General features: G+C 45.1%; 1 protein-coding gene across 3 annotated transcripts in view; it reads left to right on the forward strand.

Moving 5' to 3' along the window:
* Nucleotides 1-25,052, forward strand: part of PCDH15 (protocadherin related 15) — a 637,262-nt gene that overhangs the window by 567,435 nt on the left and 44,775 nt on the right. For all 3 annotated transcript variants that reach the window (XM_059851092.1, XM_059851093.1, XM_059851091.1), the window contains 3 exons: nt 7,722-7,831; nt 9,032-9,172; nt 16,722-16,849. In XM_059851092.1, coding sequence (XP_059707075.1) covers nt 7,722-7,831; nt 9,032-9,172; nt 16,722-16,849 — 379 coding nt within the window. The remainder of the gene's footprint in view (nt 1-7,721; nt 7,832-9,031; nt 9,173-16,721; nt 16,850-25,052) is intronic.

The raw sequence follows: 25,052 nt of genomic DNA on the forward strand, positions 1-25,052 counted from the left end.
CTTGAACTTCATCTTGTTCCACCCCTGCCATGGGCAGGGCCACCTTCCACTACCCCAGGTTGTTCCAAGCCTGTCCTGCATCTTTTGGATACTTCCAGCCTCAGCTTCTCTGGGCAACCAAAAAAAGAAGGTTAAAACCTAATACACCAAATAAATCAATTTTTTGAGAAAATTGAATCTGCCACACAGAGCCCCTTTCCCAAACTCTTCTTTCTTTTGTCCTGACTTCACCCAGATCACCTCTGGATCAAGGATTTCATCCAAAAGTTTCCATTACTTCACAACAACTTGTGGCAGCACTTTCACTTCTTAATTAACAGATATTAATTAGCAGCGCTATGAAACAGTGGAGACCAGATGTAACTGGAACCTCAGATGAATATAAAGAGGTATTTTTAGCAAGCCTGTCCTCTTTATGAGCACGTCCTCAATTTAAAACAGTAAAAGTTGAAAGGGATTTGGGGTCTTTTTGGTGTTGTGTTAATTAATAAATTCCACATCCTCTGCAAGGGGAAGGTCACTGCTCGTAGCTGGAGCAGGGAATGGAATTGAACCAGGAGCAGCATCATTGCTTCCTAATTAGTGCCTGTGGGCACATTAACCAGGTGTTCAGTCATTCCAGAACAGGAAAAAGGGGGAATTTTGCAAACTTACAGCTTCTGTTAGTGTTGCATTACAGCTCCCCAGCCTGTCAGAAAAGATGTGTCCAGTTGCCCAGCAATCTGAAGTTTTATGGGGAAATATGGGAAGCTGTGAATTCCAGGCTGTAACTCAATGTAAGTGTAGTGTGGCATTTTATCTAATTTTATTTCTCTCCCAGCACCAGCACTGCTGTGGAAATGTGTTCTGCCTAAAAAGGGAGATCTGGGGACACGTGGAGCTCGCTCTCCCTCGGTGGAAGAGGAGCCATAATGTTTTCCACCCAATTAGATCCTTCAATATTGGACTCAAACACCATCCAAGCAAAAGGATTTCACAAAGCAAAATCATGGAGCTGTATCAGGAGTCAATTATTCCAAGAGATTTTCCCCAGGTTTCTGGTTTCCTGCTGTTGACTCAGACAGTTTTCCTCATTGGGAAGTAGGGAATGGGGAACCCTGCACAGTAGCAGTGAGGGTAGGGGGTGGCAGTGCATGGTTGGAATCTCTGTAATTTGGTGCTTCCTGCAGAAAGGTGGGAAAAGCATCCACAGTGCTCCGGAGCTGGAAAGGGTGGTCCTTTCCAACTTGGGATATTCCATGGTTCTCAGTATCTGTCAGTGGCTGAGGCCTTGATGAATCAGAGAATTCCAGAATGGTTTCAGCTGAAGGGGACCATACATCCCATCCAGTGCCACCCCTGCCATGGGCAGGGACACCTTCCCCTATCCCAGGCTGCTCCAAGCCCATTCAATCTGGCCTTGGGCACTTCTAGAATATCAATTCCACCTTAGATGCTTTTCTTTAAACCTCTGAAAGTTTCCCTTTTCCCCTCCTAGCAGAGCTCCCAGGGATTTTCCCCTGTTAGGGATCACTTTTCCCCTCAGGAATCATTTTCCCCTTCTCGTCAGAACCCACAGGGGGTTATTTTTGTCCCTCAAAAGTGTTTTGTCCCTCAAAATGTTTTGTTTAATGCTGGTCAATTTAGAGCATCCATTTGGATCATCCTTTTCCCAGCATATCCAGGTCCTACCACTGCTTTTCCCACCTTTCCTAGGATGGAATTTACATTTTATTCAGGGAAGACCACAGGCAACCTTCTAGTTGCAGCAGTTTTGAGATGTGGGGGTAAAAGCAGTCGATGTTTCCCTCACACTTAAGCTGGAGCTTCCAGCATACATTTGGAATTTGCATCTCACATCAGTGGCAGCTTGGATTCAGGAAAATGTGTGTGATTTTCCCTTTGGAATCACTGGTTTAGAGTGATTTTCTGCTGGTACTTTGTCTGGTTTGTAATAAAAAATTAGCAAATGTGGTTATAAAATTAAATTAAATTATTTCTACAGCAGGTACTGAAGCAGGGTTTGCCATGGAAAAATTAGGGAGTGAGTTACCAGGTCATTACAGGAAAAAGATCCTTCTTCCCCTGTTTTTCCTTGTGTTAGTAGTGCTGATTGCATTTTATTAAAACCCTATGCTTCTTTGTACCCAACAAAAAGGAAACTAGAATTTTAGGAATTATTTTTCACTGAAATCTCCTGGTGGGATGTTTCCTGGGGAGGAGGAAAGCACAGGGAGCCAGATCCCAGCAGGGAAGCTGTGCTTGGAAAGGCTGAGGGCCAGATCTCCAACACCACGTTAATGAAATGTAGGAATAAATCCCTCTGGGAGTGTGGATATGGAACTGAAATTACCCATAATTTTAGTATTACCCCATTGGCATCCAGCAATGTGTTTTCCTTCCAGCCACATTATCCTTGGAATTTATCCCATCAGTCTGACCAATCCAAGTGTGTGACTGTGCCCTACTTTGGGCTTGGTGGGCATTTCCCCCCTCCCCCCCCCCTTATTTTTTTTTTTCCTTCTGCAGAATCCTCACTGGAATATTCCTGCCTTCAGGGCCTCAGGTTTAATTTGGCAAGATTGGAGGGATAACATGAGCACAGAGAGGTCAGGAGAGCAAAACCTGACATTTGGGTTAAAATACAACAGGTTAAGACAGGATCACTGGAGCAATGTCCACACTCCCTTGTCATTTGTTTTAGAGATAAATACCATGGGAAGGTCAGAGTGCCTCCAACCAATCTGGGAATTGAGACAGAAAGGCAGGGTATCAAGTCCAGGAAGGAATATGTGACACTCTGAAGATAAACTGCTCAATAAATACATCTAATTAAGACAAAAATATAATTTTCCAGAGAAAAAAAAAAATCTTTGCCTGGAACAAGCTGTTCTGGTAGTTGCTAGGAAAGCAAAAATAAATTGATGGATTATTGCTCTAAAACATGCATAAAAGTTGACAAAATGCTGATTTTTGTGTCCAGGTCTGTCATTTTTGAGCAAGCACAGGAAGCCAAGGTAGTTTTTATGTGCTGGTGAAAGGGTTAAAAGAGTTGCCATAGGGTCATGGAATTCCAGACTGGTTTGGGTTGGAAGAGACTTTAAAATCCATCCAGTGCTGCCCTGCCATGGGCAGGGACATCCCAGGCTGCTCCAAGCCCTGTCCAGCCTGGCCTTGGGCACTGCCAGGGATCCAGGGGCAGCCCCAGCTGCTCTGGCCCTCTCACCACCCTGAGAATAAAAATACCCTCAGTGTTAGTTAAGTTGAGGTGAGCAGTTTAATTAAACAGCACCAAAACTTAGGTTCAGAGGGGATTTTATGGACCTCCACAAATTAAAATATAAATATATAAAAATATTTTGTATTATAATATTCTATATAAATACATATAAAATATAAAGTCCACAAAGTAGAGGCAACTGAAGTTGCTCATATGGAGTCCATTCACATCCCACTATTAAGCTTCAGCTCTAAACCAATTTTCCAAATTATTATTGGGTTTGCTGGATTGAAATTTAATTTTTTATTAAATCTCGCATTCATGCTTTTGGAGATAGACAAGTTTCATGGTGAATTTAAAGCATATTGGCTACCAGGCAAATTGAAAAAGGGCTGGGAGTGATGTGTTTAGCACAGAGAAAAAGAAGAAGCAGAAAAGTAGAGAGGAAAAGTTAAAATTTCACTTGGACACTTGCAGTAGTTGTGCCCTGCAATGTATTTGAGATGTGCTCAGTCTCCCTTCCCCACTCTGATCAAGACACAGATAATTAAGAAAGAGCAAACTCAGTGATTTTTTTTTTAAATTGTATTTATTTTTAATATTTTTGTGCACAAATAATGTCTTTATTTTAATCCCGCTCTTCTTTGTGGTTGCTTTATTTATTTTCTGAGGGACAAAATGCATTTTGTGGTTTCATACTCAAAGAAATCAACGAGGTCTCTTCTGGTCTCCATCCCACCCTGGATGCTCCCAAGAGATCATTTATTATTCCTGTGGGAAAGTTAAAGTGAATCAAAGGGCCGAAATGCCACATTGCTGTGATGGTCCTGGAAAAAATAAGATTGGAAATGGATGAAATAGATTAAAGTTGTCATGGTCAAAGGGTGGTTGTGTGGAGAAGAGGAGATTAAAACTCTGGATAAGGCTGAGGTGGGATGTGGAATATAATGGGTGTTAATTGTGGTTTATACCTAAAATCTGTGGGATGCAGTTGGATAATCATTTATTGCAAGGGACATTGTCACATCCAGGGATGGGATGGGATGGGATGGGATGGGATGGGATGGGATGGGATGGGATGGGATGGGATGGGATGGGATGGGATGGGATGGGATGGGATGGGATGGGATGGATGTGGATCCTGGGCATGGGAGTTTTGGGAAGGAATCAGAAATCACAGGTCTGAGAAGGTGGGGAGTTCAGAGGTTCAGAAAGGAACCATTTCAGTGAAAATATCTCAAATATTTCAAAGCAATTCCAGGGCAGGGAAGGGAGCTGGGGAAGGGGCTGGAGCCCCAGGAGGGGCTGAGGGAGCTGGGAAAGGGGCTCAGCCTGGAGCAAAGGAGGCTCAGGGGGGACCTTGTGGCTCTGCACAACTCCCTGCCAGGAGGGGACAGCCAGGGGGGGTCGGGCTGTGCTGCCAGGGAACAGGGACAGGACAAGGGGAAAGGGCCTCAGGCTGGGCCAGGGGAGGCTCAGCTTGGACAGCAGCAGGAATTTCTGCATGGAAAGGGTGCTCAGGCCTTGGCAGGGGCTGCCCAGGGAGCTTGGCAGTGCCCATCCCTGGAGGTGTCCCAGGAAGGGCTGGAGGTGGCACTTGGGGACATGGTTAATGGTGAGCAGGGTGGTGCTGGTTGATGGCTGGACTTGATGATCTCAGAGATCTTTTCCATCCTTAACTGCTCTGGTTCTGTGGAGCCAGCAGTGGGCTGGGAGGCAGAGACACGCCCAGGTGACAGTGACACACCCACCCCACCCAGGTGACAGTGACAAACCAATCCCTTCACCCTCCCTGCCCCCAGTGCTGTTGAGCTCACAGAAATTCCCTTCCCTTCCACTCCCATGGGGGTTTTCTCATCCTTTTCTGTGTGGTTTGGGCTGGCTTCTCCTGCTTTCCTCTTCCCACAAAATTTCCAGCTTTTTTCATCTAGTGATGCAAAATTATGGCATAAAACCAACTTTGCCTGTGTCCTAAAACACCTTCAATTAATATGTCAGGGGGAAAAAAAAGGCACAGTTTTCCATCTTAGCCATTAAAACATTGGAAAATAAGGAATTTATTGCCTTAGAAAGGTTATTAGAGCTGGAAGCACAGGATAAAGAGCAGGATATAAGAAGCTGGATGCTGATATTTTGCTGCTTTGTCTCTCCACAGTCCAGAGGAATGCTCTGAAGGGATGAGCTGGGTGTTTTACTGCAGCTGATGCATTGCTCCTGTTGTTCCCAATCCCTGGAATTAAAGGAAGGGAATGAAATCAGTGCAATTATCATGGGGGGGAGTGGGGGGTGCTGTTCTTCCCCCTCCCTCCAGAGCAAACACAAAACCTCTCACTAATTAGTATTGATTTGTAAATCCCTGGGATTCAGCACTGGCAGAGGGAGCTGTAAGGTCATTCCCACTGCAGAAATATCCTGGGATTGTGCTGGGAATGAAATGCAGGGCTTTTGTAACACTCCCACACCTTCAGAAGACAAAGAAAACAAAATCATCTATAATGCAGGATAAAAAGGGCATTTTCCTCTCTGACCTCATCAAAAGAATTCCAGCTTTAAATGCTTCCAGCTTTGGAACGTTTTTCCCCCTGTCTTTCCCTGCCTTTTGGCATCTTTTTAATCCCTAAGATTAGCATTTGCATTGGTGAAATGCACCTTAAAAAGCTTTTCATAGCAATGGTTTAAGAGCTTAATAAATTAAGAAGCAACAAGGAACTTTATTCCAAGCACTGACGCAGAACAGTGGGAGCAGAGGGATCTGCTCCAGGCATGTGGGTTTGAGTAAAAGGGGATTTTTCCATCAGTGGAAAAAAAAGAGGAGATCGCTGTTATGTTGCATGATCCAAAACTTAATTCCATATATTCATTATCTCTACATTTTTCTGGGAAGTTCAAAGCAATATTGATTCCAAAGGAAATGTTTGTAAGGCAGACTTGAAGAGAAGATTGGCCACTTCTTTGTGGGAGAAATTTGGGTTCAATAGTTGGGATTGTGTCCTGGGGTTCCAACCTTGATATAATCATGGAATATCCTGAGTTGTAAGGGACACTCAAGGATCACTGATCCCAGCTCCTGGCCCTGCCCAGACACCCCAACAATCCCACCCTGTCCCTGAGAGCATTGTCCCATCACTCCTGGAGCTCTGGCAGCCTTGGGGCCGTGCCCGTTCCCTGCCCTTAGAATGGGAAAATGTGGCATGGGGTGGAGGATTTGAAAACCACCTGGAAGATGACAGGGGAAAGTGATAAAATATTCATGGAATCACAGCATTATTTAGGTCTGAAAAGACCCCTGGGATCATCCAATCAAACTGTTCCCCCAGCACTGCCAGGGCCACCCCCAGGCTTTGTCCCCAGGTGCCATTTGGCCTTCCAAATACCTCCATGATATTCCCTGGAAAGAAGCAGTTGTATATTCTGTCCAAAATTTTGAAGATCAGTGCACAACTGATCTTCAGACTCAGGAGCCTCTCTGAGCAGATCCTCATCTGGTGTTTATTTTGTTATCTATTGAATGAGTGTAATTTTTAAAAATTGAAAACATCTGCATAATACATATAAAAAAACCCCATCTACATTCATAGATGAGTGTCAAAACTTCCTTCTAAATTTATTTTGAAGAGTTTGAAGCATGAATTCAACCACTGCTTGCCATGAGGAAAATCTGAGGAGGAGGATTTCAGATGAGCTCAAGCCTCTCACTTCTCCTTGTCGAAATTGTTTGGATTGCTGATTTAAAGACATCAGTACAGAGTCATGGAATGATTTGGGTCAAAGGGCATCAAAGCCCACCCAGTGCCCCCCCATCCCATGGGCAGGGACACCTTCCACCATCCCAGGCTGCTCCAAACCCCAGTGTCCAACCTGGCCTTGGCACTGCCAGGGATCCAGGGGCAGCCCCAGCTGCTCTGGGCACCCTGTGCCAGGGCCTGCCCACCCTTACAGAGTTTGGGTAGCCTTGGATTGCAGTTCATTTCCTGAAAAGCATCTTGGGTTTTGGTACCAAAATGTGCTGGCAGGAAAATTTTTGGATCTTTGTGAAGAATGGAAATTCCCATGGAGGTGGCCCCAAAGTGATTCCTGTTTAAGGTATGGAATTTTACCTATGAATGAGTTTTCCTGCATGGTTTTCTGACAGATTATTGAGTTGTCTTAGTAGACTTGAATATATTCAAGATCTATTATAAAAGAGTTCTATAGATTATATAAAATATATATAGAAAATATCTATTTTGTCTTTTACTTCCAATTTATCAGGCTGTGGTAGTTCTTGTTTCTCCTCATTATTCCCTGCTTTCCCACTTCTCAGATCCAAGAATCATTACATCTTTACATTGCCACCTCTTGTCCATTGGACTTCTCAGTGACTTTTGCATTCTCATAGGTTAAACATTTTCCTTTTTAATATGATTTTCTCTCATAACAGATCCTTTGGCAGCCTGATAGATGGAGGCCATACAAACCTGAGGAATGAGGAATAATCTGCTGCTCAGGAATGTAACACAAATCCTTCTGTCCCACTCTGCAGGCCTCCCCCAGTGAGTGAAAGTGCCCCCAAGGGAACCGTGGTCACCGTTGTCACCGCGGCCGCCCTGAACCAGACAGTGGTGTACTCCATTGTGTCAGGGAATGAGGAGGGTGAGTGCAATCATATCTACATTCATTTTAATGCTAGTGTTTCAGTCTTGTGGTTATGGACAACCAGACATCTGCAAGAAATTGTGGAGAAGTAAAGCTGCTGAGGTGAGTCACAGAGTCAATGAGGCTGGAGAAGAACTCTCAGGTCATGGAGGTGAAATCCCACCTCATCTGGACAAGCTGGAGGGAATTCCTGGGCTGGAAGGGGCTGACAAGAAACCTGGAGAGGGACTTTTTGTAAAGAACAGGATAAGGGGGAATGGCATCAGGCTGGAACAGAGAAGTTTAGATGGGGTAATGGGAAGGAATTGTTTCCTGGCAGGGTGGGCAGGCCCTGGCACAGGGTGCCCAGAGATGCTGTGGCTGCCCCTGGATCCCTGGAAGTGCCCAAGGCCAGGCTGGACAGGGCTTAGAGCAGCCTGGAGTGGTGGAAGTTGTCCCTGCCCATGGCAAGGGTGGCATTGGATGGGCTTTAAGGTCCCTTCCCACCCAAACTACTCTATGATTCTGTAACTACCATTACCAAGCCTTTGGAGATAAGCTAAAGATCAGATTAATTAGCAAAATTACAAGAAAATCTTCCTCACTGATGTGAAAATTTCCATGGATGGTGCCTCATAGTGTGAGTCCATGGCACATCAAAATAAAAGCGTAAATAGCTTTGATGGAATTGACTCGCTTAAAAATCTGATTTAAGGGATTATAGACTCGGCCATGCTGTAACAAATATTGGATTAGAGGCTGATATCCAAACAAAACATCCTGCTGGGATACTCCCTGTGATCCACCTGGACATCTTGACAAAATAACGCAGAATTACTGGGAGAGATGTAAAGAATTCCCCATCCCATCCTCCCTTTTGTGAAAGTGGGTTCTTTGTCTTGTCCCATCTTTCCATTTGTACTCAAGTCCTGTGCAGGGAGTTGTACTGCCTGGATCCTTTGGGTCCCTTCCAGCTCAGGATGTTCCGTGAGTCTGTGATGCTGGGTTGGTTATTCCAGTAGGAGGGCAGATCAAGCCACTCTGCTGCTTAAAAATATCTTCAAAGATGAGCTAGGTGGGGTTTTCCAAGAGGGAGAGAGGGAGGGAACTTGCTTGGCAGTGTCAGAGAATTGTGTCATCCCCAAAATAAAACCCTTGGGCATTGAAAATCCCTGTTTATGCATCTCATAAAGTTCCTGTGTTTTTGCTGGCTTCCAGATGTGTTTGCCATTAACAACAGAACAGGAGTGATCTCTGTGAAAAAGCCTCTGGACTATGAAAGTGTCCAAAGTTACGAGCTCCGAGTGCAGGCAGACTCCCTGCAGGTGGTGAGGTCCAACCTGCGGGTCCCCTCCAAAAGTAAGTGTCAAAAATCCTTCCTTTGCCATCTTTTTCACACAGATGTTGCTGGTATTTGCTGAGAAGGCTGAAACTGCTCTTCCAGTGACCTTGCTGTGTTTTAGGGGGGTGATGGTGATGATGGGATCACAGCCCACGGTGCATTTTTGGATCTGTCAGCCTGACTTGCCCAGAGAAGCTGTGGTTGCAGTGTCCAAGGCCAGGTTGGACACTGGGGCTTGGAGCAGCCTGGGACAGTGGGAGCTGTCCCTGCCCATGGCAGGGGTGGCACTGGATGGGTTTGTAAATCCCTTCCAACCCAAACCACTCTGGGATTCTGTGTTAGTTGAAGGTGCTCAAATATTTGGGAACGTGCCATAAATCTTGGGGATGGCCTGAGACAGTGTATAGGGGTGGCGGTTCCAATACCTTCATCTTTGCAATGCTACCCACAGAACCAGCAGGAGATTCTGGGATTCTAAGCCTGGATTATCCTGGGTATTTCTTTTTCCTTGAGTAAGAATTGAGTGTGTGGAGTGTGACACATCAGGGTTAATCAGTGATCAGGAGCTTGGTTTTGTTAAGAGCAGGGTGAGGTCCTGGGCAGGTTTAGCCACTGTCAAGGATGTACCTGCCAGAGCTGCCTGTTTCTTCTTGAGCCTGGGAGAAATCCAGGTAAGGTTATCTCCATAAAAATACATCCAAGGGAATACCCAGCAAGCAGATCAGGCTCCCATGCAGCACACAGCTTTCTCCAAACCTTCCTGACATGGCTGAAGACACAAGGCAGTCAGCAGGTCCTTCCCTCCATCCCCTCTTCTGACTCACACTCTGCACTAGGGCAGCTCTCCCAAGTGAGCAGCACTTCCAAAACAGTGATGGCTGAATTACTTTATTCAGGAATGCTTGATAATGACTGGGGTTTGACTTCAGGCCAGCTTAAAGGAGCACAAGCTGTGTGCCTTTGGTTTCTCCATGAGTATACAGCACATATATGCCTTAGAATATAAACTGTGCTGCAGGGATGGCTAAAGAATTTGATAAATATATATATATTCAAAATACTTTAGTAGTGTCTGGCCAACTGAATCTCTTATGACTTCGTAATGAAAATCCCTTGATCTCTGCATTTGGTTCCTGCATTTATACAATGAATTCCTTTCCTTTTTCTTGGCCCTTTGTTTATTTTTGAGGAATTTTAATCGGGTTAAGCACTACTTCTAAGTTTCAGGGCACTGAATTGATGAGGTGCAGTGGGAGGAGATGGGGCACAATTGACACATCACTGTGGGCTTTGCTGAGGTTGAACTGATGAACCACTTTGGAGCTGGGTGACTTGGAATGCACAGCCCCAGGATTATACAACACTGAATTAATACAGAGCTCTGACACCCATTGGCAGTGACCTGCTGCCAGTTCTGGTCTTGGATACCCCTGAGTCTGTGGAATTTGTTCTGAAATTTGTTGGTGACCTACTCTGGAGCTGCAGGGATTTCTGGGCTCCTCCCTTCAAGACACACATTGAGTGTGTCCAGGGAAGGGAACAGAGCTGGGGAAGGGGCTCAGCCTGGAGCAAAGGAGGCTCAGGGGGGACCTTGTGGCTCTGCACAACTCCCTGCCAGGAGGGGACAGCCAGGGGGGGTCGGGCTGTGCTGCCAGGGAACAGGGACAGGACAAGGGGAAATGGCCTCAGGCTGGGCCAGGGGAGGCTCAGCTTGGACAGCAGCAGGAATTTCTGCATGGAAAGGGTGCTCAGGCCTTGGCAGGGGCTGCCCAGGGAGCTTTGCAGTGCCCATCCCTGGAGGTGTCCCAGGAAGGGCTGGAGGTGGCACTCAGTGCTCTGGGCTGGGCACAAGGTGGGCACTGGGCACAGCTGGGACTCCATGGGCTGGCAGGGATTTTCCAGCCTCAGGGACCCTGGGATTCTGTAAATAACACAGCCCTGACAAACTGCTCAGCCAGCACACAGGCCTGAATGTCACAAAGCTCAGAGGTTGGGTATCCAATTGTTTTCAGTCATGGTATTATAGGAAATAATTATAGAGGAGTCGAAGCTGGAGTTTTCATCTGTTCAGGGGAAAAGTGAAAGTGCATTAAGTGTAACTGAGCTTGTCATTCAGTGATGGTGCCAGGTGATAGCATGGCAATAATTGAATAAATATATGAGGAGAGAAAGTAAATTGAGATGTCCTTTAGAATATAAGAACATGAAATTGGTGACTTAAACTGGGGGTTTCATAGATGATGCTAAATCATGCAAAGTCACATTCTTGTTTTCAGCAGAGTCCAACTCATTAAAGGAGTTACTTTAACTGAAACTTCATGGTATGAAATTGCTGTGTTGTTTTACTTCATTTGAGTGGAAGGTGAGCTGGGTTGGATGATGAGGATGACTCAAAAAGCTTGGAGTTCTTCTTGAGGATTCTGATGATGCTGAGCCCTGAAGAACCTTCAATATTAATGGAGTTTGGACAATGGTCTCTGGCACAGGGTGGGATTTCTGGAGCTGTCTTGTGCAGAGCCAGGAGCTGGACTTGATGCTCCTGGAGGTAAGAAGATAAGGGGTGGGAGGAGCAGAAGGATTTGTGTTGAAGCAGAGGGAGCAGCAAAGAGAAAGTGCTGCCTAAGAACAGCAACAAAGAGCATTGGAGCAGGATGGACAAGGAGGGACAAAGAGAGGCTTTTACCTGCCAGTTCAACCTGGTCCCAGCCTGGTTCTCCTTGTAGAGCCAAAGCATTGGTGGGCATGTCCAGAGCAGCTGGGGCTGCCCCTGGATCCCTGGAATTGTCCAAGACCAGGCTGGACACTGGGGCTTGGAGCAGCCTGGGATAGGGGAAGGTATCCTGCCCATGGCAGGGGTGGGTCTGGAAGGGCTTTAAGATCTCTTCCAACCCAAACCATTCTGGGATCCTGTGATTTCACATTCCTAGAAATACAAAGATAATGACAGAATCCTGTGGTGGCTTTTCCTGTTTTTAAGAGGAATTAATTGGGTGACAAGGTAGAGATTGGTCAGGGATCATACTCCATGATCTTGGAGGTCATTTCCAGCCTGGATGATTCTATGACAGGACCATGTTAGACAGGGTTTTTATCTTGCTGTCAGAAGATTTGAAAACACAATCACCCTTCCATTGATTATTTCCATGTTTTATCCAGCCAGCTGGAACTGTTTGTCACCTTTGGCACCCCCAGGGCTGGTACAAAGGCACTGTCCTGGCTCTGCTGAACCCAGCTGTGAGCTGGGCTTTGCTCTGGGGGCTGGGAGTAAGGCACCAGTCCTGTCTTCTTCAGTTTTTACTTTTCTAAACCCCAAAAACCCTTTGGGAATAAAGTGGAAATGGGAGTTTTACAACTAAAATTCTGCAGCTGCTCCACAGTAATTGGGAATGATGATTCCACTCAGTTAAATATAAGCATGAATTCTGTGTCCCTGTGGTGTTGATGTAACAGTAAAGCAGCCTTATGGTTTTAGTTGCAAAAGTTGGTGCTGGCGGTGCTTTACAAGTTGGCTGCTCTGGCAGTTCCCAAATCCAGGAGTTGTGACAGATGGACTCAAGGCAAGCAGAGCCTGGAGAGCTGATCCTGCTGCCTCACAGCTCTGGGGGAGCTTGGGACAAACTTCCAGTTTCTTTGGGCAGCAGAGCAGTGCATTTTAAAGAGGCTGCACAAAACCTGAGCTCCCACTCAGGTCATTACTTGTTAGAAAAAGAGATTTTATGTGGATTTAAACCAGACCCCGGGTCTGTGCTGCTCCAAACACATTGCTGTTTGCTTCTTTCTGCACCCTCTTGAGCAGTGACAGCACATGATGATCTTCTTCAGGCTTTATGGCCTCATTTAGATCTAAATGCCACTGAAAAATATTCAGTGCTGATTCCTACTTGGTCCTGCCAAATGCAGGAATGTGAGCTGGAGCCCAGCTGCAGTTCAGCACAGCTCACCTGCCAAAGCACAGAGCCTGCTCCACGCACTTGTAAGGCAGGAGTAAAGCAAAGTGCTCCTGGCAAATTACAGTTCTCCCTCCCAGCTGGATTCAGATAAACTTTGGAAAGGTTCTTTGAAATCTGCTCCTGCAGAATTGCTTTTGGAGATGCAGGGATTTGTGTGAGAACTATCCATGCCTGAAGAGCAGCTGTACCCATGGCTGGGTTGGAATGTTGCAGAAGGCAAGTGCAGTGCTGCTGGTGAAAGCACTGAGTGAAACTCACCTGGGAACACTCAAAGCATCCTTGATGCTGTCCCAGTGTCCAAAAATCATTGCTTTAGTTCAGCTTCATTTCTGCAGCCTGGCAAGAAAGTACAGGCTCACATGGATCTGGCACATTTTTAGATGGGGCGACTGGAAAAGAACTTTCAACAAGGATGTTTGGGAAAAACTCATGGGAATGAAATGCTGGTACACACTGGTGACCCAGGAGTTTTTGTTGGGCTTGTTTTCTGTGTTACTTATTCATGGTCTGCTCATTTTAGGTGTTTCAGAGGTTCTTCAGCTTTGCTTTAGAGCAGCTTTCAGGGTGTTTTCACTCCCCTTAAGCAAACCACAGAAGTTGAAAGATCCAAAAAGTCTTGGCAGGGATGATTTAGAAGCAGCTGCAGTTCTGTATTTTCTGTGCTCTGCAGCTCATCTCCAGGGGGCTGGAGAAGAAGAGGAAAAAGGGGCCTTGCAGGAGACTGAGGTACCACTGAAATCAATTTTCTTGGCCCTTTTTGGCCACCTTGGCAGCCTGTGCTGCTTTGTCCAGGGAAAGATGCTTTTTGTTCTGCTCTTGAAGCAGCACAGTCATAAGTTACAAGATTTTATACTTGGGAGGTCTCACCAGAATTACCACCAAGGAGTAAATCCTGCTTTCAGCTCCTGGAATCCATGAAGAAAAAAAGTAACTGGATTCCAGACTTAGAACACCAAAGATGTGAGGTTTTACATACCTGGGGGTACAAATTTCCCCTCCGTAAGGTGAGTGTGAATACCGACAGCCTGTCATGATCACTGTCCTCGCAAAGAGGGTTTGAGCCACACCCAGCATTTAGAAAAGCAGTTAAAATTTGGAATATGAAGGAAAAAGGAGTCTAATGACAGGGTCTGGACCAGACTCTCTAAGAGTGCACTTCATTGGTGGCTTTTCCATCAGGCTGGGGGTGCAGGAGTGGTGGGTTTGGGAGCTCCAGAGCCCCTGTGCAGGGAATATTCCTGAATCAAGCGGAGGAACTGGAGTAATCCCCATGGGAAAGGGTCTGGCATGACCTTCCCACATGGCACAGCTCCTGCTGAGGGATTTTAGTGAGAATTCAAATGTGAAGGTAAGGCAACTTCTATAGCTGGTGGAGAGCCCTTTCCTGCAGCCAGCTGTGGAATTGGATCCAGAGGTGGGATAGGGAGGAGCTCCCAAATGCCACATTCCACTCCATCTGCTGGAATGAAGGACTGTGGCCAGAAATGAGGCAGGAAGCTGAAATGCAGGTAGATATTCAATGGTGACAGTCCTAATGTTGGCTTGTGAATATGGAGGGTATTTAATTTGCTTTGTGCTTAATGTAATAACTTCCATTTCTCCCTTCTCAAAGCATTCACCCTTTGCTAAACAAATCAGCGTTTTGGCAGCTCAGAGAACTGCCAGCAAATTAAACAAGTGGGGAGTTGAGCAAATTGCAAGGCAAACTTTGCACAAGGCTCAGCCACCTCACCCAAACTGGCCTGACATGACAAAAGTGAGCAATATGCAAATGATGTTTAATTTGAATTAGAGAGAACCAGTGCAGGTGAGCCAGCACCTGATCCCACCTGCGTGAATAAAATCAGGATCTTCCCTCCAGCACCAAACTGGTGGCAGCCAGTGATAGCACTGGTTATAGGCTCAGCAGGGCAAGGTCACTTCCACACATAATCCTGCTTTTAAATGCCACCTTCTTCCCTAAAGGATGGAGCTGCAGAGGGAAGGTCTGCAGAGGGAAGCTCATTTTCCTACCATAGTTAGATATTGCAGCCAGAGACATTAAGGATCTGGTTTAAGAAGACAGAGACTTGATATTTAATGTCATTTCCTTTCTTTCCTTTCTTTTTTCCCCCCTCTCTCCACACTGAAGAACCCCACAGAAAGGTGTCCCCTAGGACACTCTGCTGGCCTGGGGACAGCATTTTAATTATTTGGGATCTTTTTTTAAGATTTCACTTCCATTTATGAAGCCATCATTTGTCTCCCATCAGCTGGACCATCAGACAGGCAAAATATGACTTTAGCCATGTCAGAAATAATCTGTGGTTTAATATTTTCCTCCCCTAAACAAACAGCTCCTAAACCTTTTCTTAAGAGCCTGCATTGTACAGGTAACTCAGATCAGTGCACCTGTGCAACACTGAAATTATCCTGGCACTGAAAGGAGCTGGGAAGACCAGCTCAGAAAGGAGGCAATTTATCACTTGCAAATGTGGTTTTAATGAACTGGATATCATCATTTCCAGCAATCTTTCTGGATGATACGATTCTGCAAGAGGGAAGCAGATGTTGGTGGAGATTTCTGCTCAGTGGACTCTGCTTGGCACCAGGTCCATGGTTTTTGCTGGATGTTTTTCCCCTTGCAGAAGGATGGAGATGTTAATTGCTCAATGGGCTGGAGCAGGAACTCTTTAATAAAACCACATTAACAGTTCAACCTCTGGTGTTTTGTGTTGAGCCTCTCAGGTGAGGCAATGCTGGTGGAGTTCTCCTGGGCCAGGCCGGGTTTGGGAGGAGAACAGGCTTGGGGATGATTTCAATTAACATAGGAAATTAATTAAGTGCTGAGGCTGCTGAGCCAGGACTCTGTGTGACCATTTATGAGTTTACAGACACCAGGACTGAATCAGCCATTAAGTATTTGCATGGCAGTAGGAATAATTGAAATAGATAAAGCAAGGTGCAGAGCTGCTGTTAATGAGCTCTTTGTGACACCCCTGGGTATTTATTGGGATCAAAAGCCTTGGAACTAAGGTGTGATAGGGATCCCTAAATGGAGCTGGGGAAGGGGCTGGAGCCCCAGGAGGGGCTGAGGGAGCTGGGACAGGGGCTCAGCCTGGAGCAAAGGAGGCTCAGGGGGGACCTTGTGGCTCTGCACAACTCCCTGCCAGGAGGGGACAGCCAGGGGGGGTCGGGCTGTGCTGCCAGGGAACAGGGACAGGACAAGGGGAAAGGGCCTCAGGCTGGGCCAGGGGAGGCTCAGCTTGGACAGCAGCAGGAATTTCTGCATGGAAAGGGTGCTCAGGCCTTGGCAGGGGCTGCCCAGGGAGCTTTGCAGTGCCCATCCCTGGAGGTGTCCCAGGAAGGGCTGGAGGTGACACTCAGTGCTCTGGGCTGGGCACAAGGTGGGCACTGGGCACAGCTGGGACTCCATGGGCTGGCAGGGATTTTCCAGCCTCAAAGATCCTGGGATTATCCAATTTTAGCATTCTGTGCTGTCTCAGGGATGTATTTTTATTTAATTATCCCCATACTCATTTTACATGATCTCCCTGAGCTGTAAATGCATGAATGCCAGAAGATGTTACAAATTATTGCAAAATGTTCTATTTTCTCTTTTCCTTCCCTCTTTTAGGTAATACAGCCAAGGTCTTTATTGAGGTGAAGGATGAAAATGACCATGCACCTGTGTTTACCAAAAAAATGTACATTGGAGGGGTGTCTGAAGATGCCAGAATGTTTTCTTCTGTGCTTAAAGTGAAGGTAAGGCTGAAGTTTTTGTTATAACCTTCCCTTTTAGAGGGAAAATTTGTACTCACTGGTTTGATTTTTTACAGGAAATTTTGAAATTTGTATCTTCTAAAGCTGCTTGGTGATTGATGTTGGCACAAGGATGATTTTGAGTTAAAACCTAGGTTTTGTTTGTAGTCAGTTTTGGTGCTTGTGTCTCATGCCAGTTTGTAGCTCTCATTTTAGATCTGTTAATATTTAATTATTTGGTTTATGTCCAATCCCAGTGTTGTGGCATTGGACATTAAAAAAAAAAAAAAACCTGATTTTTTTTGTATTTTGGTGGTACCTAGGTTTTAAAGGGGAAATCCAGCAACTTTAGGTCTGCAATGAAAGTGGGCATAAAATTAACCATCCATAGGGTTGGTTTTTTGGTTTTCTTTTTTTTAAAGAGAGAGAAAATTAATGGAAACATAATATACAGACTACAATTCACATCAGGTATTAATAGCCAAGAGTAAAAGCTCCTTTTTTTTAATAAAACAAATAAATTATGTGTTTAGAACATCAGGAGTGATAAAAGGGTCAAAGCTAAATAAAGTTGTTCCTAGCTGGGGGTTTTTTGGTGGTTTCATGAGAGTCCTTCCCAAAAAAAGCTCGGAAATGGCAGAGAAGTGGGGAATTGGGAAGTTTCTACTTCATCAAAATTAGGAATCCAAAAATGGTGGCAAATCCAAGAATCGTGTCAAATCCATGAACTTTAAGACTCCTGAAGAATCACAGAATCATTAAGGTTGAAAGAGACTTTTAAGACCATCAAGTCCAACCATCCACCAGCGCCACTGTGGTCTCCACCATAATTGTCCCCAAGCACCACTTCCACATATTGTGGGACACTTCCAGGGATGGTGACTCCACCACTGACCTGGTCAATGCCTAGCCACTCTTCCTGTGAATAAATTCTTCCAATTATTCAATCCAAACCCCCTCTGGAACAATTCAAGGTTGTTTCCTCTCCTCCTGTCCCTTGACTCATCCCCACCTGGCTCCATCCTCCTTCCAGGGAATTGCAGAGAGCAGATGAGAGGACAGAGGCAAGGGAGTAGATAAAAAATTCTGGAAGGCCAAGTAATTTAGGGGAAGGAACATTTTGTTCCCTGTGAAAGCAAATGAATCATGAGGCACAAATGTCAAAACACATTTGGAGTCATCCCACGAAATGTGGACAGGCTGTGAAATCCTTCCTGGTTTTCCAAGAGGATTTCTTAGGCACAGGTATTTTTGTGTCAGTCAGGGGGATAAGAAATAGGTGGAGAAAAGCTAAGGGAAATTTGGGGGTGATGAAATGAGGGGAATCTGGTTTTGCCCTTTAGAAACATTTGACTCAAAACAGGTGATCAGTCCACAAAGGAGGAGCAAAAGAAATGTCAATTTTGTGTCTTTAGGCTTTTCCTGTTCCACTCCTCCCCGGTTTTGCTGGCACAAAATGGAATGAGGCCTAAGCCAGGAGTTGGTGTTAGTGGATGGCATTAAACATAATTGTGTGTTTAGTGAAAGTAAAATTAGAAATAATTAAGAAGTACTTTTGTTGCAGAGGATCAGGCTGGAATTTATTGTTGTAGCACCAAGCATTTGCAGCAGTCAGTGCTCGTTGCCTTTTTTCCTGGCCTTTAGAAAGCAAAAGTAATTGCTCTGTTAGTTAAACACAATCCCCATTCCAGCCTGGTTTAAGAATAATTAATGGAATGAATGTCTGTTCTTGAGGAGTAGAATGAAATGAGCAGCTTTCCAAGTTGAAATTTAGGAGAACATTAATAAAGTACATGCAGAGCTTGCACCGTAGAAATTATTCAGGTTTGGATTCCAGGGGGAAATTCAGGTTCTTAGGAGGTGTTTTTAATGCATTTGCTTTCATCTTCTGCATTCATTAACAGTTGCTCAGTTTCTTTCACATCATCTGAGTGATTTTGAGAAGAAGGTGATTTTCTCTGTATCCTCTCATTATTGCTGGCACTGGCAACAGCTTTGATGAGCCTCAAAGGTGGGATATTAGAATCAGAGAATCCTGGGGTGGTTTGGGTGGGAGGGGACATTAGAACTCGTCCAGTGCCACCCCTGCCATGGGCAGGGACACCTTCCACTGTCCCAGGCTGCTCCAAGCCCTGTCCTTGGGCACTGCCAGGGATCCAGGGGCAGCCCCAGCTGCTCTGGGCACCCTGTGCCAGGGCCTGCCCACCCTGCCAGGGAACAATTCCTCCCCAGTATCCCATCCAGCCCTGCCCTCTGGCAGTGGGAAGCCATTCCGTGTGTCCTGTCCCTCCATCCCTTGTCCCCAGTCCCTCTCCAGCTCTCCTGGAGCCCCTTCAGGCCCTGGAAGGGGCTCCAAAGTCTTCCCAGGGCTTCTCTTGTCCAAGCTGGCCAATCCCAACTCTCCCAGCATTTCAAGTGACCAGATGCAAAACTACAACTTCCAAAACCAGCCCAAAAATCCCACAGTTGGTTCTTCTTTAACAGGACATAATAACTTATGGGGATAATTAAGGACTGCAGTCTTTAATTATTAATAGAGTAGTTGGTGTACATCAGTTTTGAATCAATTGATCACAAATACACTGCTGAACTATCAGATGCTTGTCTTTGGTTGCTTCAGTCATGCTCCACTCTGCCTTGAACAAAATTTCACAAATAATAAAAATTATCAAACACCAAAAATAAATTAAAATTTAAAAAAGAAATAGCAGGAGAAGAAAACTAATCCTGAGTCCATAATCTTCCACACAAATTGAATTTAGAAACAGATAGACAAATAAAATGTTGACTAAAAACTTCTCTCATAACAGTTGATATGTACCAAGGCCAATCCTATGGAGTTTCTCCCAACTCTCTAAGGTCATTGGGTTTGCTGCCAGCAGCATCCTCTTAAATACATTAATTGGAGTATAAAAGCCTTTTAGAGGCAGATAATGAGCTGCTTTGCTCCAGATTCATAGTAAGATTCCTCTAAGTAGATAAAAAGAATGCTTAAGCTCAGCAGAATACCACAAATCATTCTCCAAAACTCATTTTTAATCAGAATTAATTTGGGGAGTGATAAACCACATGAATTATTCTCCGTGGGTCTGATTGGATTACAACCAGTGGCCTCTGAGACCTGGGAGGTACTGATGCTCCCAAGATATAGAAAAAGGGATATATTTGAATAAAATGGCAATTTTTAGCAAAGGATTTGCTCCTTGCTGCCTGAATTCCCCTTCTCTGCAATTCCCATTTTTTACTCAGAATTTCCAATGCATTTGAGAGCCCATTTCCTTAATTAAAGATGTTTTTTGTGCTTTTCATTAGGAATATACTAATTAAAACCAGATGTAACATGCATAGCCTCTAATTATGAATTCTGTGCCTTGATCTTTGCTTTGTGTTTCCTTGTATTAGAATTATTTTGTTTTTCACTGGTATTTTCATGGAACTCCTGTTGCTCCCCCTCAGAATTCCAACCAGGCTTCCTTGAGCCCCAAACACAATGTTTTCAATCTGCTCCAGGAAACAAACCCACAAAAGAATCTTTAGGGAAATTACCAGCAGGAATTGGCTTTTCCCTATAATGGAATGTTATTAGCTCTTGCTTTTTAAATATTAACAGTATTAAACTCTGCTTTTCTTCCTTTATTTATTAAATTATTGAATTATTACAGATTTAAATGAGGGAAATATCAGAGGTCCTAATTCTGGTGAAGAAAGAGAATTGTCTGAATTCCTGCTCAGTTTATAAAGGTGGTTGTGTCCTGAAAATGCTTGCAGGGAAGGAATCTTGCCTAAATAATGCTAGTGAATCCAATTGGCTGTATTTGATGGAAATGCTTTGATTTTACAATATTTTCATTCCAGCCCTTTCCTATGCTCTTTGCCCCGTTTTGATCAGCTTTTTCATGGAACTTTATCCTTTATTCCCTTTGAATATCCTTTATTGAATATTCTCGGAATATCTCAACAGAAGAGAGCAAAATAAACCAAAGCCGTTTTAGGCTGCAGGTTCTGGCCCTGAGGACACACAGGGGAGCAGGAATTCCTCCTTTCTTCCCCTCAAAAGCATCTTAGAGATTCCCATAATGAGCTAAAAGAATGGATAAAAGAAACAGTTAAAATTCCTGTGTAGAGAGAGAATACCAAAATTGCCCTTTTTTTCCCAGATCTGTTATTAAATCTCCTTTCTTTTCTTTTCTTTTTTTTTTTTTTTTTCCTGTGCCTATAACCTATAGATTTCTTTTGATATTTCCTTTTCTTTGGGATGACAAGGGAATCTTCAGAGTGGCAAGTTCTGGAATTCCAGAGATTCCACCTTGGGCACCCAGGAGAGCTTTCAGGGCAACATTTGGCTCATCCCTCTTTTGGCTGTTGCACGACTCATGCACAAAACTGAACTGCTTTGCCAGTCACAACCTTTCCTTCCTTAAAATGTGATTTATGGATCCCAGAGCAGGGAGAAAAGATGCTTGGTGGGAGTAAAAATCTCCTCTGAAAGCTCATTGCGGTGACAACAGCGCAGCCTCCAGCTGCTGGAACATCTGGCCCCCAAAAAAAAGCTGTGTGCCCTGCTAAGACAAATATTACAGGAATGCCAGGCATTTTCCCTTCAAAAATCATACTCCTGCTTTTTGTTGGCTTCCTTTTCACTCTAAGCTTTTTAGTCTAAGCTTTCTTATTTTCCTGCTATTTTCCTCTGGCAGCAACCAGAGAATTCCCTACCCTTTGGGATTTTTTCCCCATGTAATTGAAGATTATTTCAATTACTTTGCTCTTTGGGGGCATTTTGAAGACTGCTGGTCCTGCATGTGCCTTCCTGAGTAAAAGCTCCTAGAGGGGCTGGGAGTGGGGAGTGTGCCTGGATCATTCCCATCCCATGGAGGAAATCCATGTGTGTGGCCTTTACTTCCTCTCACACTCACACAGAGTTATTCTATCAAGCACTAACTGCTATTGGCTGAAGAAAAAGGACAATAAAATCCATTTTTCCAATTATTTGTTTCAATACCCAGCTTTGGGAACCCCTCTTATTCCACACCTTTTCCCATGAGACAGCTTGTCAAAAGGAATCCCTGTTTCCTTCAGCACCTGGGAGGTTTTTAGCCACCACTGGAGGATAAAGTGAGCAATTCCCATTCACCTGATTTCTTCCTACCTGTGTTTCTTAGAAAATTCCAGGCACTGGGGGTATTGGGAGTGAGCTGGGCAGTGATCAGTATCAGTGATGTAGTGAAGAAATATAAATTGATATATAAATTCATCTATAAATTGATATATAAATTCAAAGCAATATGAATATAAACATGAGTATGAATGAATGTATGAAGATAACCATCAATATACTAAAATATAGATATATTGATATATTATATAGTGATGTATTATACACAGTGTATTTTATGTTGAATATAAGTTTAATATGAATATAAATATTTTTTTTAAATCAAAGTTTCAAATTTCTGAGGCAACCAGTGGCAAACCAAGATAAGGAGCATGAGTCTCAAAGGGCTTGAGCCAGATGAGGGTGTAAAAGAGCATGGAAGTGAAGAAATACAGGGAATAAAGGAAAATTGCAATGGCCACCCCAAATTTCCAGACTCAGGTGTCTGTAGAACACCCAGTGAAACCTCCCCTAAAACAGCCCAGTGACAGCTGTGCCATCAGAACTGGAAATCTGCAACAATCTGGAAATTCCTACCAGCAAAAACGGTCTGGTTCTAAAAGCTGCTTTATGTGCCAGCCACTAATTGGGAACATTGGAGCTGCCATCTGCTAGGAAGGGGGGGGGAAACCCTCAGCAGCCCAATCCCAGTCCTGCCTTTTTCCATGCCCCCTTAGCAGCCAGGGGCTTGTGGTTTAGGGTGACCCTGTGTGGGAAGTGGGAAACATTTCAAATTAACAACTGCATTTCACTCTGAGCAGCAAATCTGGATTTAGCTCAGGCTGATAACGCTAAAAAGTGGCATCATCAATGGTTATGCAGCTTCAGGAGTTAGTGATCATTTTTATGCTCATCCCAAGCTTGCCACTGGTGACTTTTGGTGACGGGGTGAGAGTGCTGCTGTCACACAGGGTGGGGTTTACCAGCCTCCCTGGGTGTCCTGCTATCAAGCTGTGCTTGTGCAGTCATGTGGAGCCAGAGATCAATTAATTTATCCTTTAAAGGCATCATTTGCTGGGCCTTCTTGCAAAGGAGAAAAAAAGAAGGTTGATCACTAAGACAACAGAATGGTTTGGGTTGGAAGGGACCTTAAATCCCATCCAGTGCCACCCCTGCCATGGGCAGGGACACCTTCCACTGTCCCAGGCTGCTCCAAGCCCCAATGTCCAACCTGGCCTTGGGCACTGCCAGGGATCCAGGGGCAGCCCCAGCTGCTCTGAGCACCCTGTGCCAGGGCCTGCCCACCCTCTGAGTAAAAATGTCCTCACTGCTTTTGTGCTGGGATTAGGGAGCACCCCAGGATTTGTGCTTCATCCCCTCCCTGGGAGGCGATGGGAAAGGGCTGGAGGCAGCAGCAGCAATCCTGACTCAACTCCCTTTGTGTGGGCACACCTACACTCAATCACAGGAGGCAGGAATTTGTCCTGGTGATTCCTGAGATCATCCATATTTATCAGCCCTCAATCACAGCAGGATTTAGGAGACATCTGTATTTCTTGTGCAGAACAAAAGGCAGATATGCTGCTGGAATATTAAGATTAAGTGCAGCTCTTTCTCTTCTTTGACAGTCATAATGCAACTCTTGAGATGTCATAGATCTCTTCCTAATGAAGTGTCAAAAATATTTACCTTCAGGACAAATTACAGGAATAGCAAACATCCTTCCTAGGATTAGAGAAGTTTGGGAGGTTCCTGGGAGCAGCTCACAAGCTCTCTCTGCTGGTCCCGCCAAGCCCAGTGTCCTTAGGTTTGATCCAAAGAGCAGAGGAAGGGGGGAAGGCAAACAGCAAAGTCAAATATTTGAAGCTGGAATCTGATCATTTTCCCTGCCTGTTTGGCACCTGTTTGCTCATCTCTGGGTGGATGTGGAAAGAGCCTGAGCTGTGATGATGCTGGGGCTGCTGATGGCTCTGGGGTGGCACTCAGCTCTCAGAACTGGTGACAATTAACTCAGAGCCTGTCCACCAGCTTGAGGCACCTGAACTCTGCAGGACTTTACAAGCTGTGAGCTTCAAATGTCAAAAGGCCTCTTTCACTGGAGTTTAATGCCTTAAACTCAGCTGCAAGACTTGAACATCTCATTAGTGCTGAGCTCCAGTGCCCTGAGCTTTGTGCAGAAGGCCTGACTTCATTTAATGCCTGTGCCTGCAGCATCAGTACCTTAATTTGGGTCCAAATTTTGTTTGTTTTTAGTCACACACGTCTCCAGGCGTGAAATGCTGAAGGTGAAATTGATTTCTGGTGTCATTGAAAGCAGTGACTATTAAAAGCCGTAGCTTTTATTGAGAGAGAATTTGCCAATATTAAAAATATGATGGGCTTCTGACCCAGCTGAACCAACCTCATAAATCCATTTTAACAAAGAAATTGGCTTTTTATTGGAAGGGCATCCTGCTGCTCTCCAGGGCACCTCAAGGGAGCCTTTGGACTTCACTGGGCACTCAGTGGGAAACGTGGCTTGCTCATGGATGTCCCCAGAGGAGCTGGATCAGATATTGCTCCTGTGGCTGCTGCTGGGTCCCTCATGTGCTATGTGAGGTTACAGGAATTCTGTTTTCCTTTCCCCCCCAGCTCCATTACCAGCATGCAAAGCTGAGTGTGGATAAACCAGAGGGTTTGGCCAGGCAGACATTTCTGGATTGGTCATGGCTTTATCCTGAGCTGTGTTGTATGAGCTGAATTACCCTGGAATCCCAGAATGGTTTGGTTTGGAAGGGACCTTAAATCCCACCCAGTGCCACTCCTGCCATGGCAGGGACACCTCCCAGTGTCCCAGGCTGCTCCAAGCCCCAATGTCCAACCTGGCCTTGGGCACTGCCAGGGATCCAGGGGCAGCCCCAGCTGCTCTGGGCACCCTGTGCCAGGGCCTGCCCACCCTGCCAGGGAACAATTCCTAATTCCCAATATCCCATCCCTTGCTGCCCTGTGACAGTCTGAACCCATTCCCTGTGTCCTGGCACTCCAGGCACAGCTGAGGTGCTGCTTTACTTTTTGTCTTTGTTTCTCAAGATCCAGACATCACCCTGGTGTTTCTCTCCAGCCACTTCCTTGAGT

Source organism: Haemorhous mexicanus, chromosome 7 (genome assembly GCF_027477595.1).
Source record: "Haemorhous mexicanus isolate bHaeMex1 chromosome 7, bHaeMex1.pri, whole genome shotgun sequence".
Lineage (NCBI taxonomy): Eukaryota > Metazoa > Chordata > Aves > Passeriformes > Fringillidae > Haemorhous > Haemorhous mexicanus.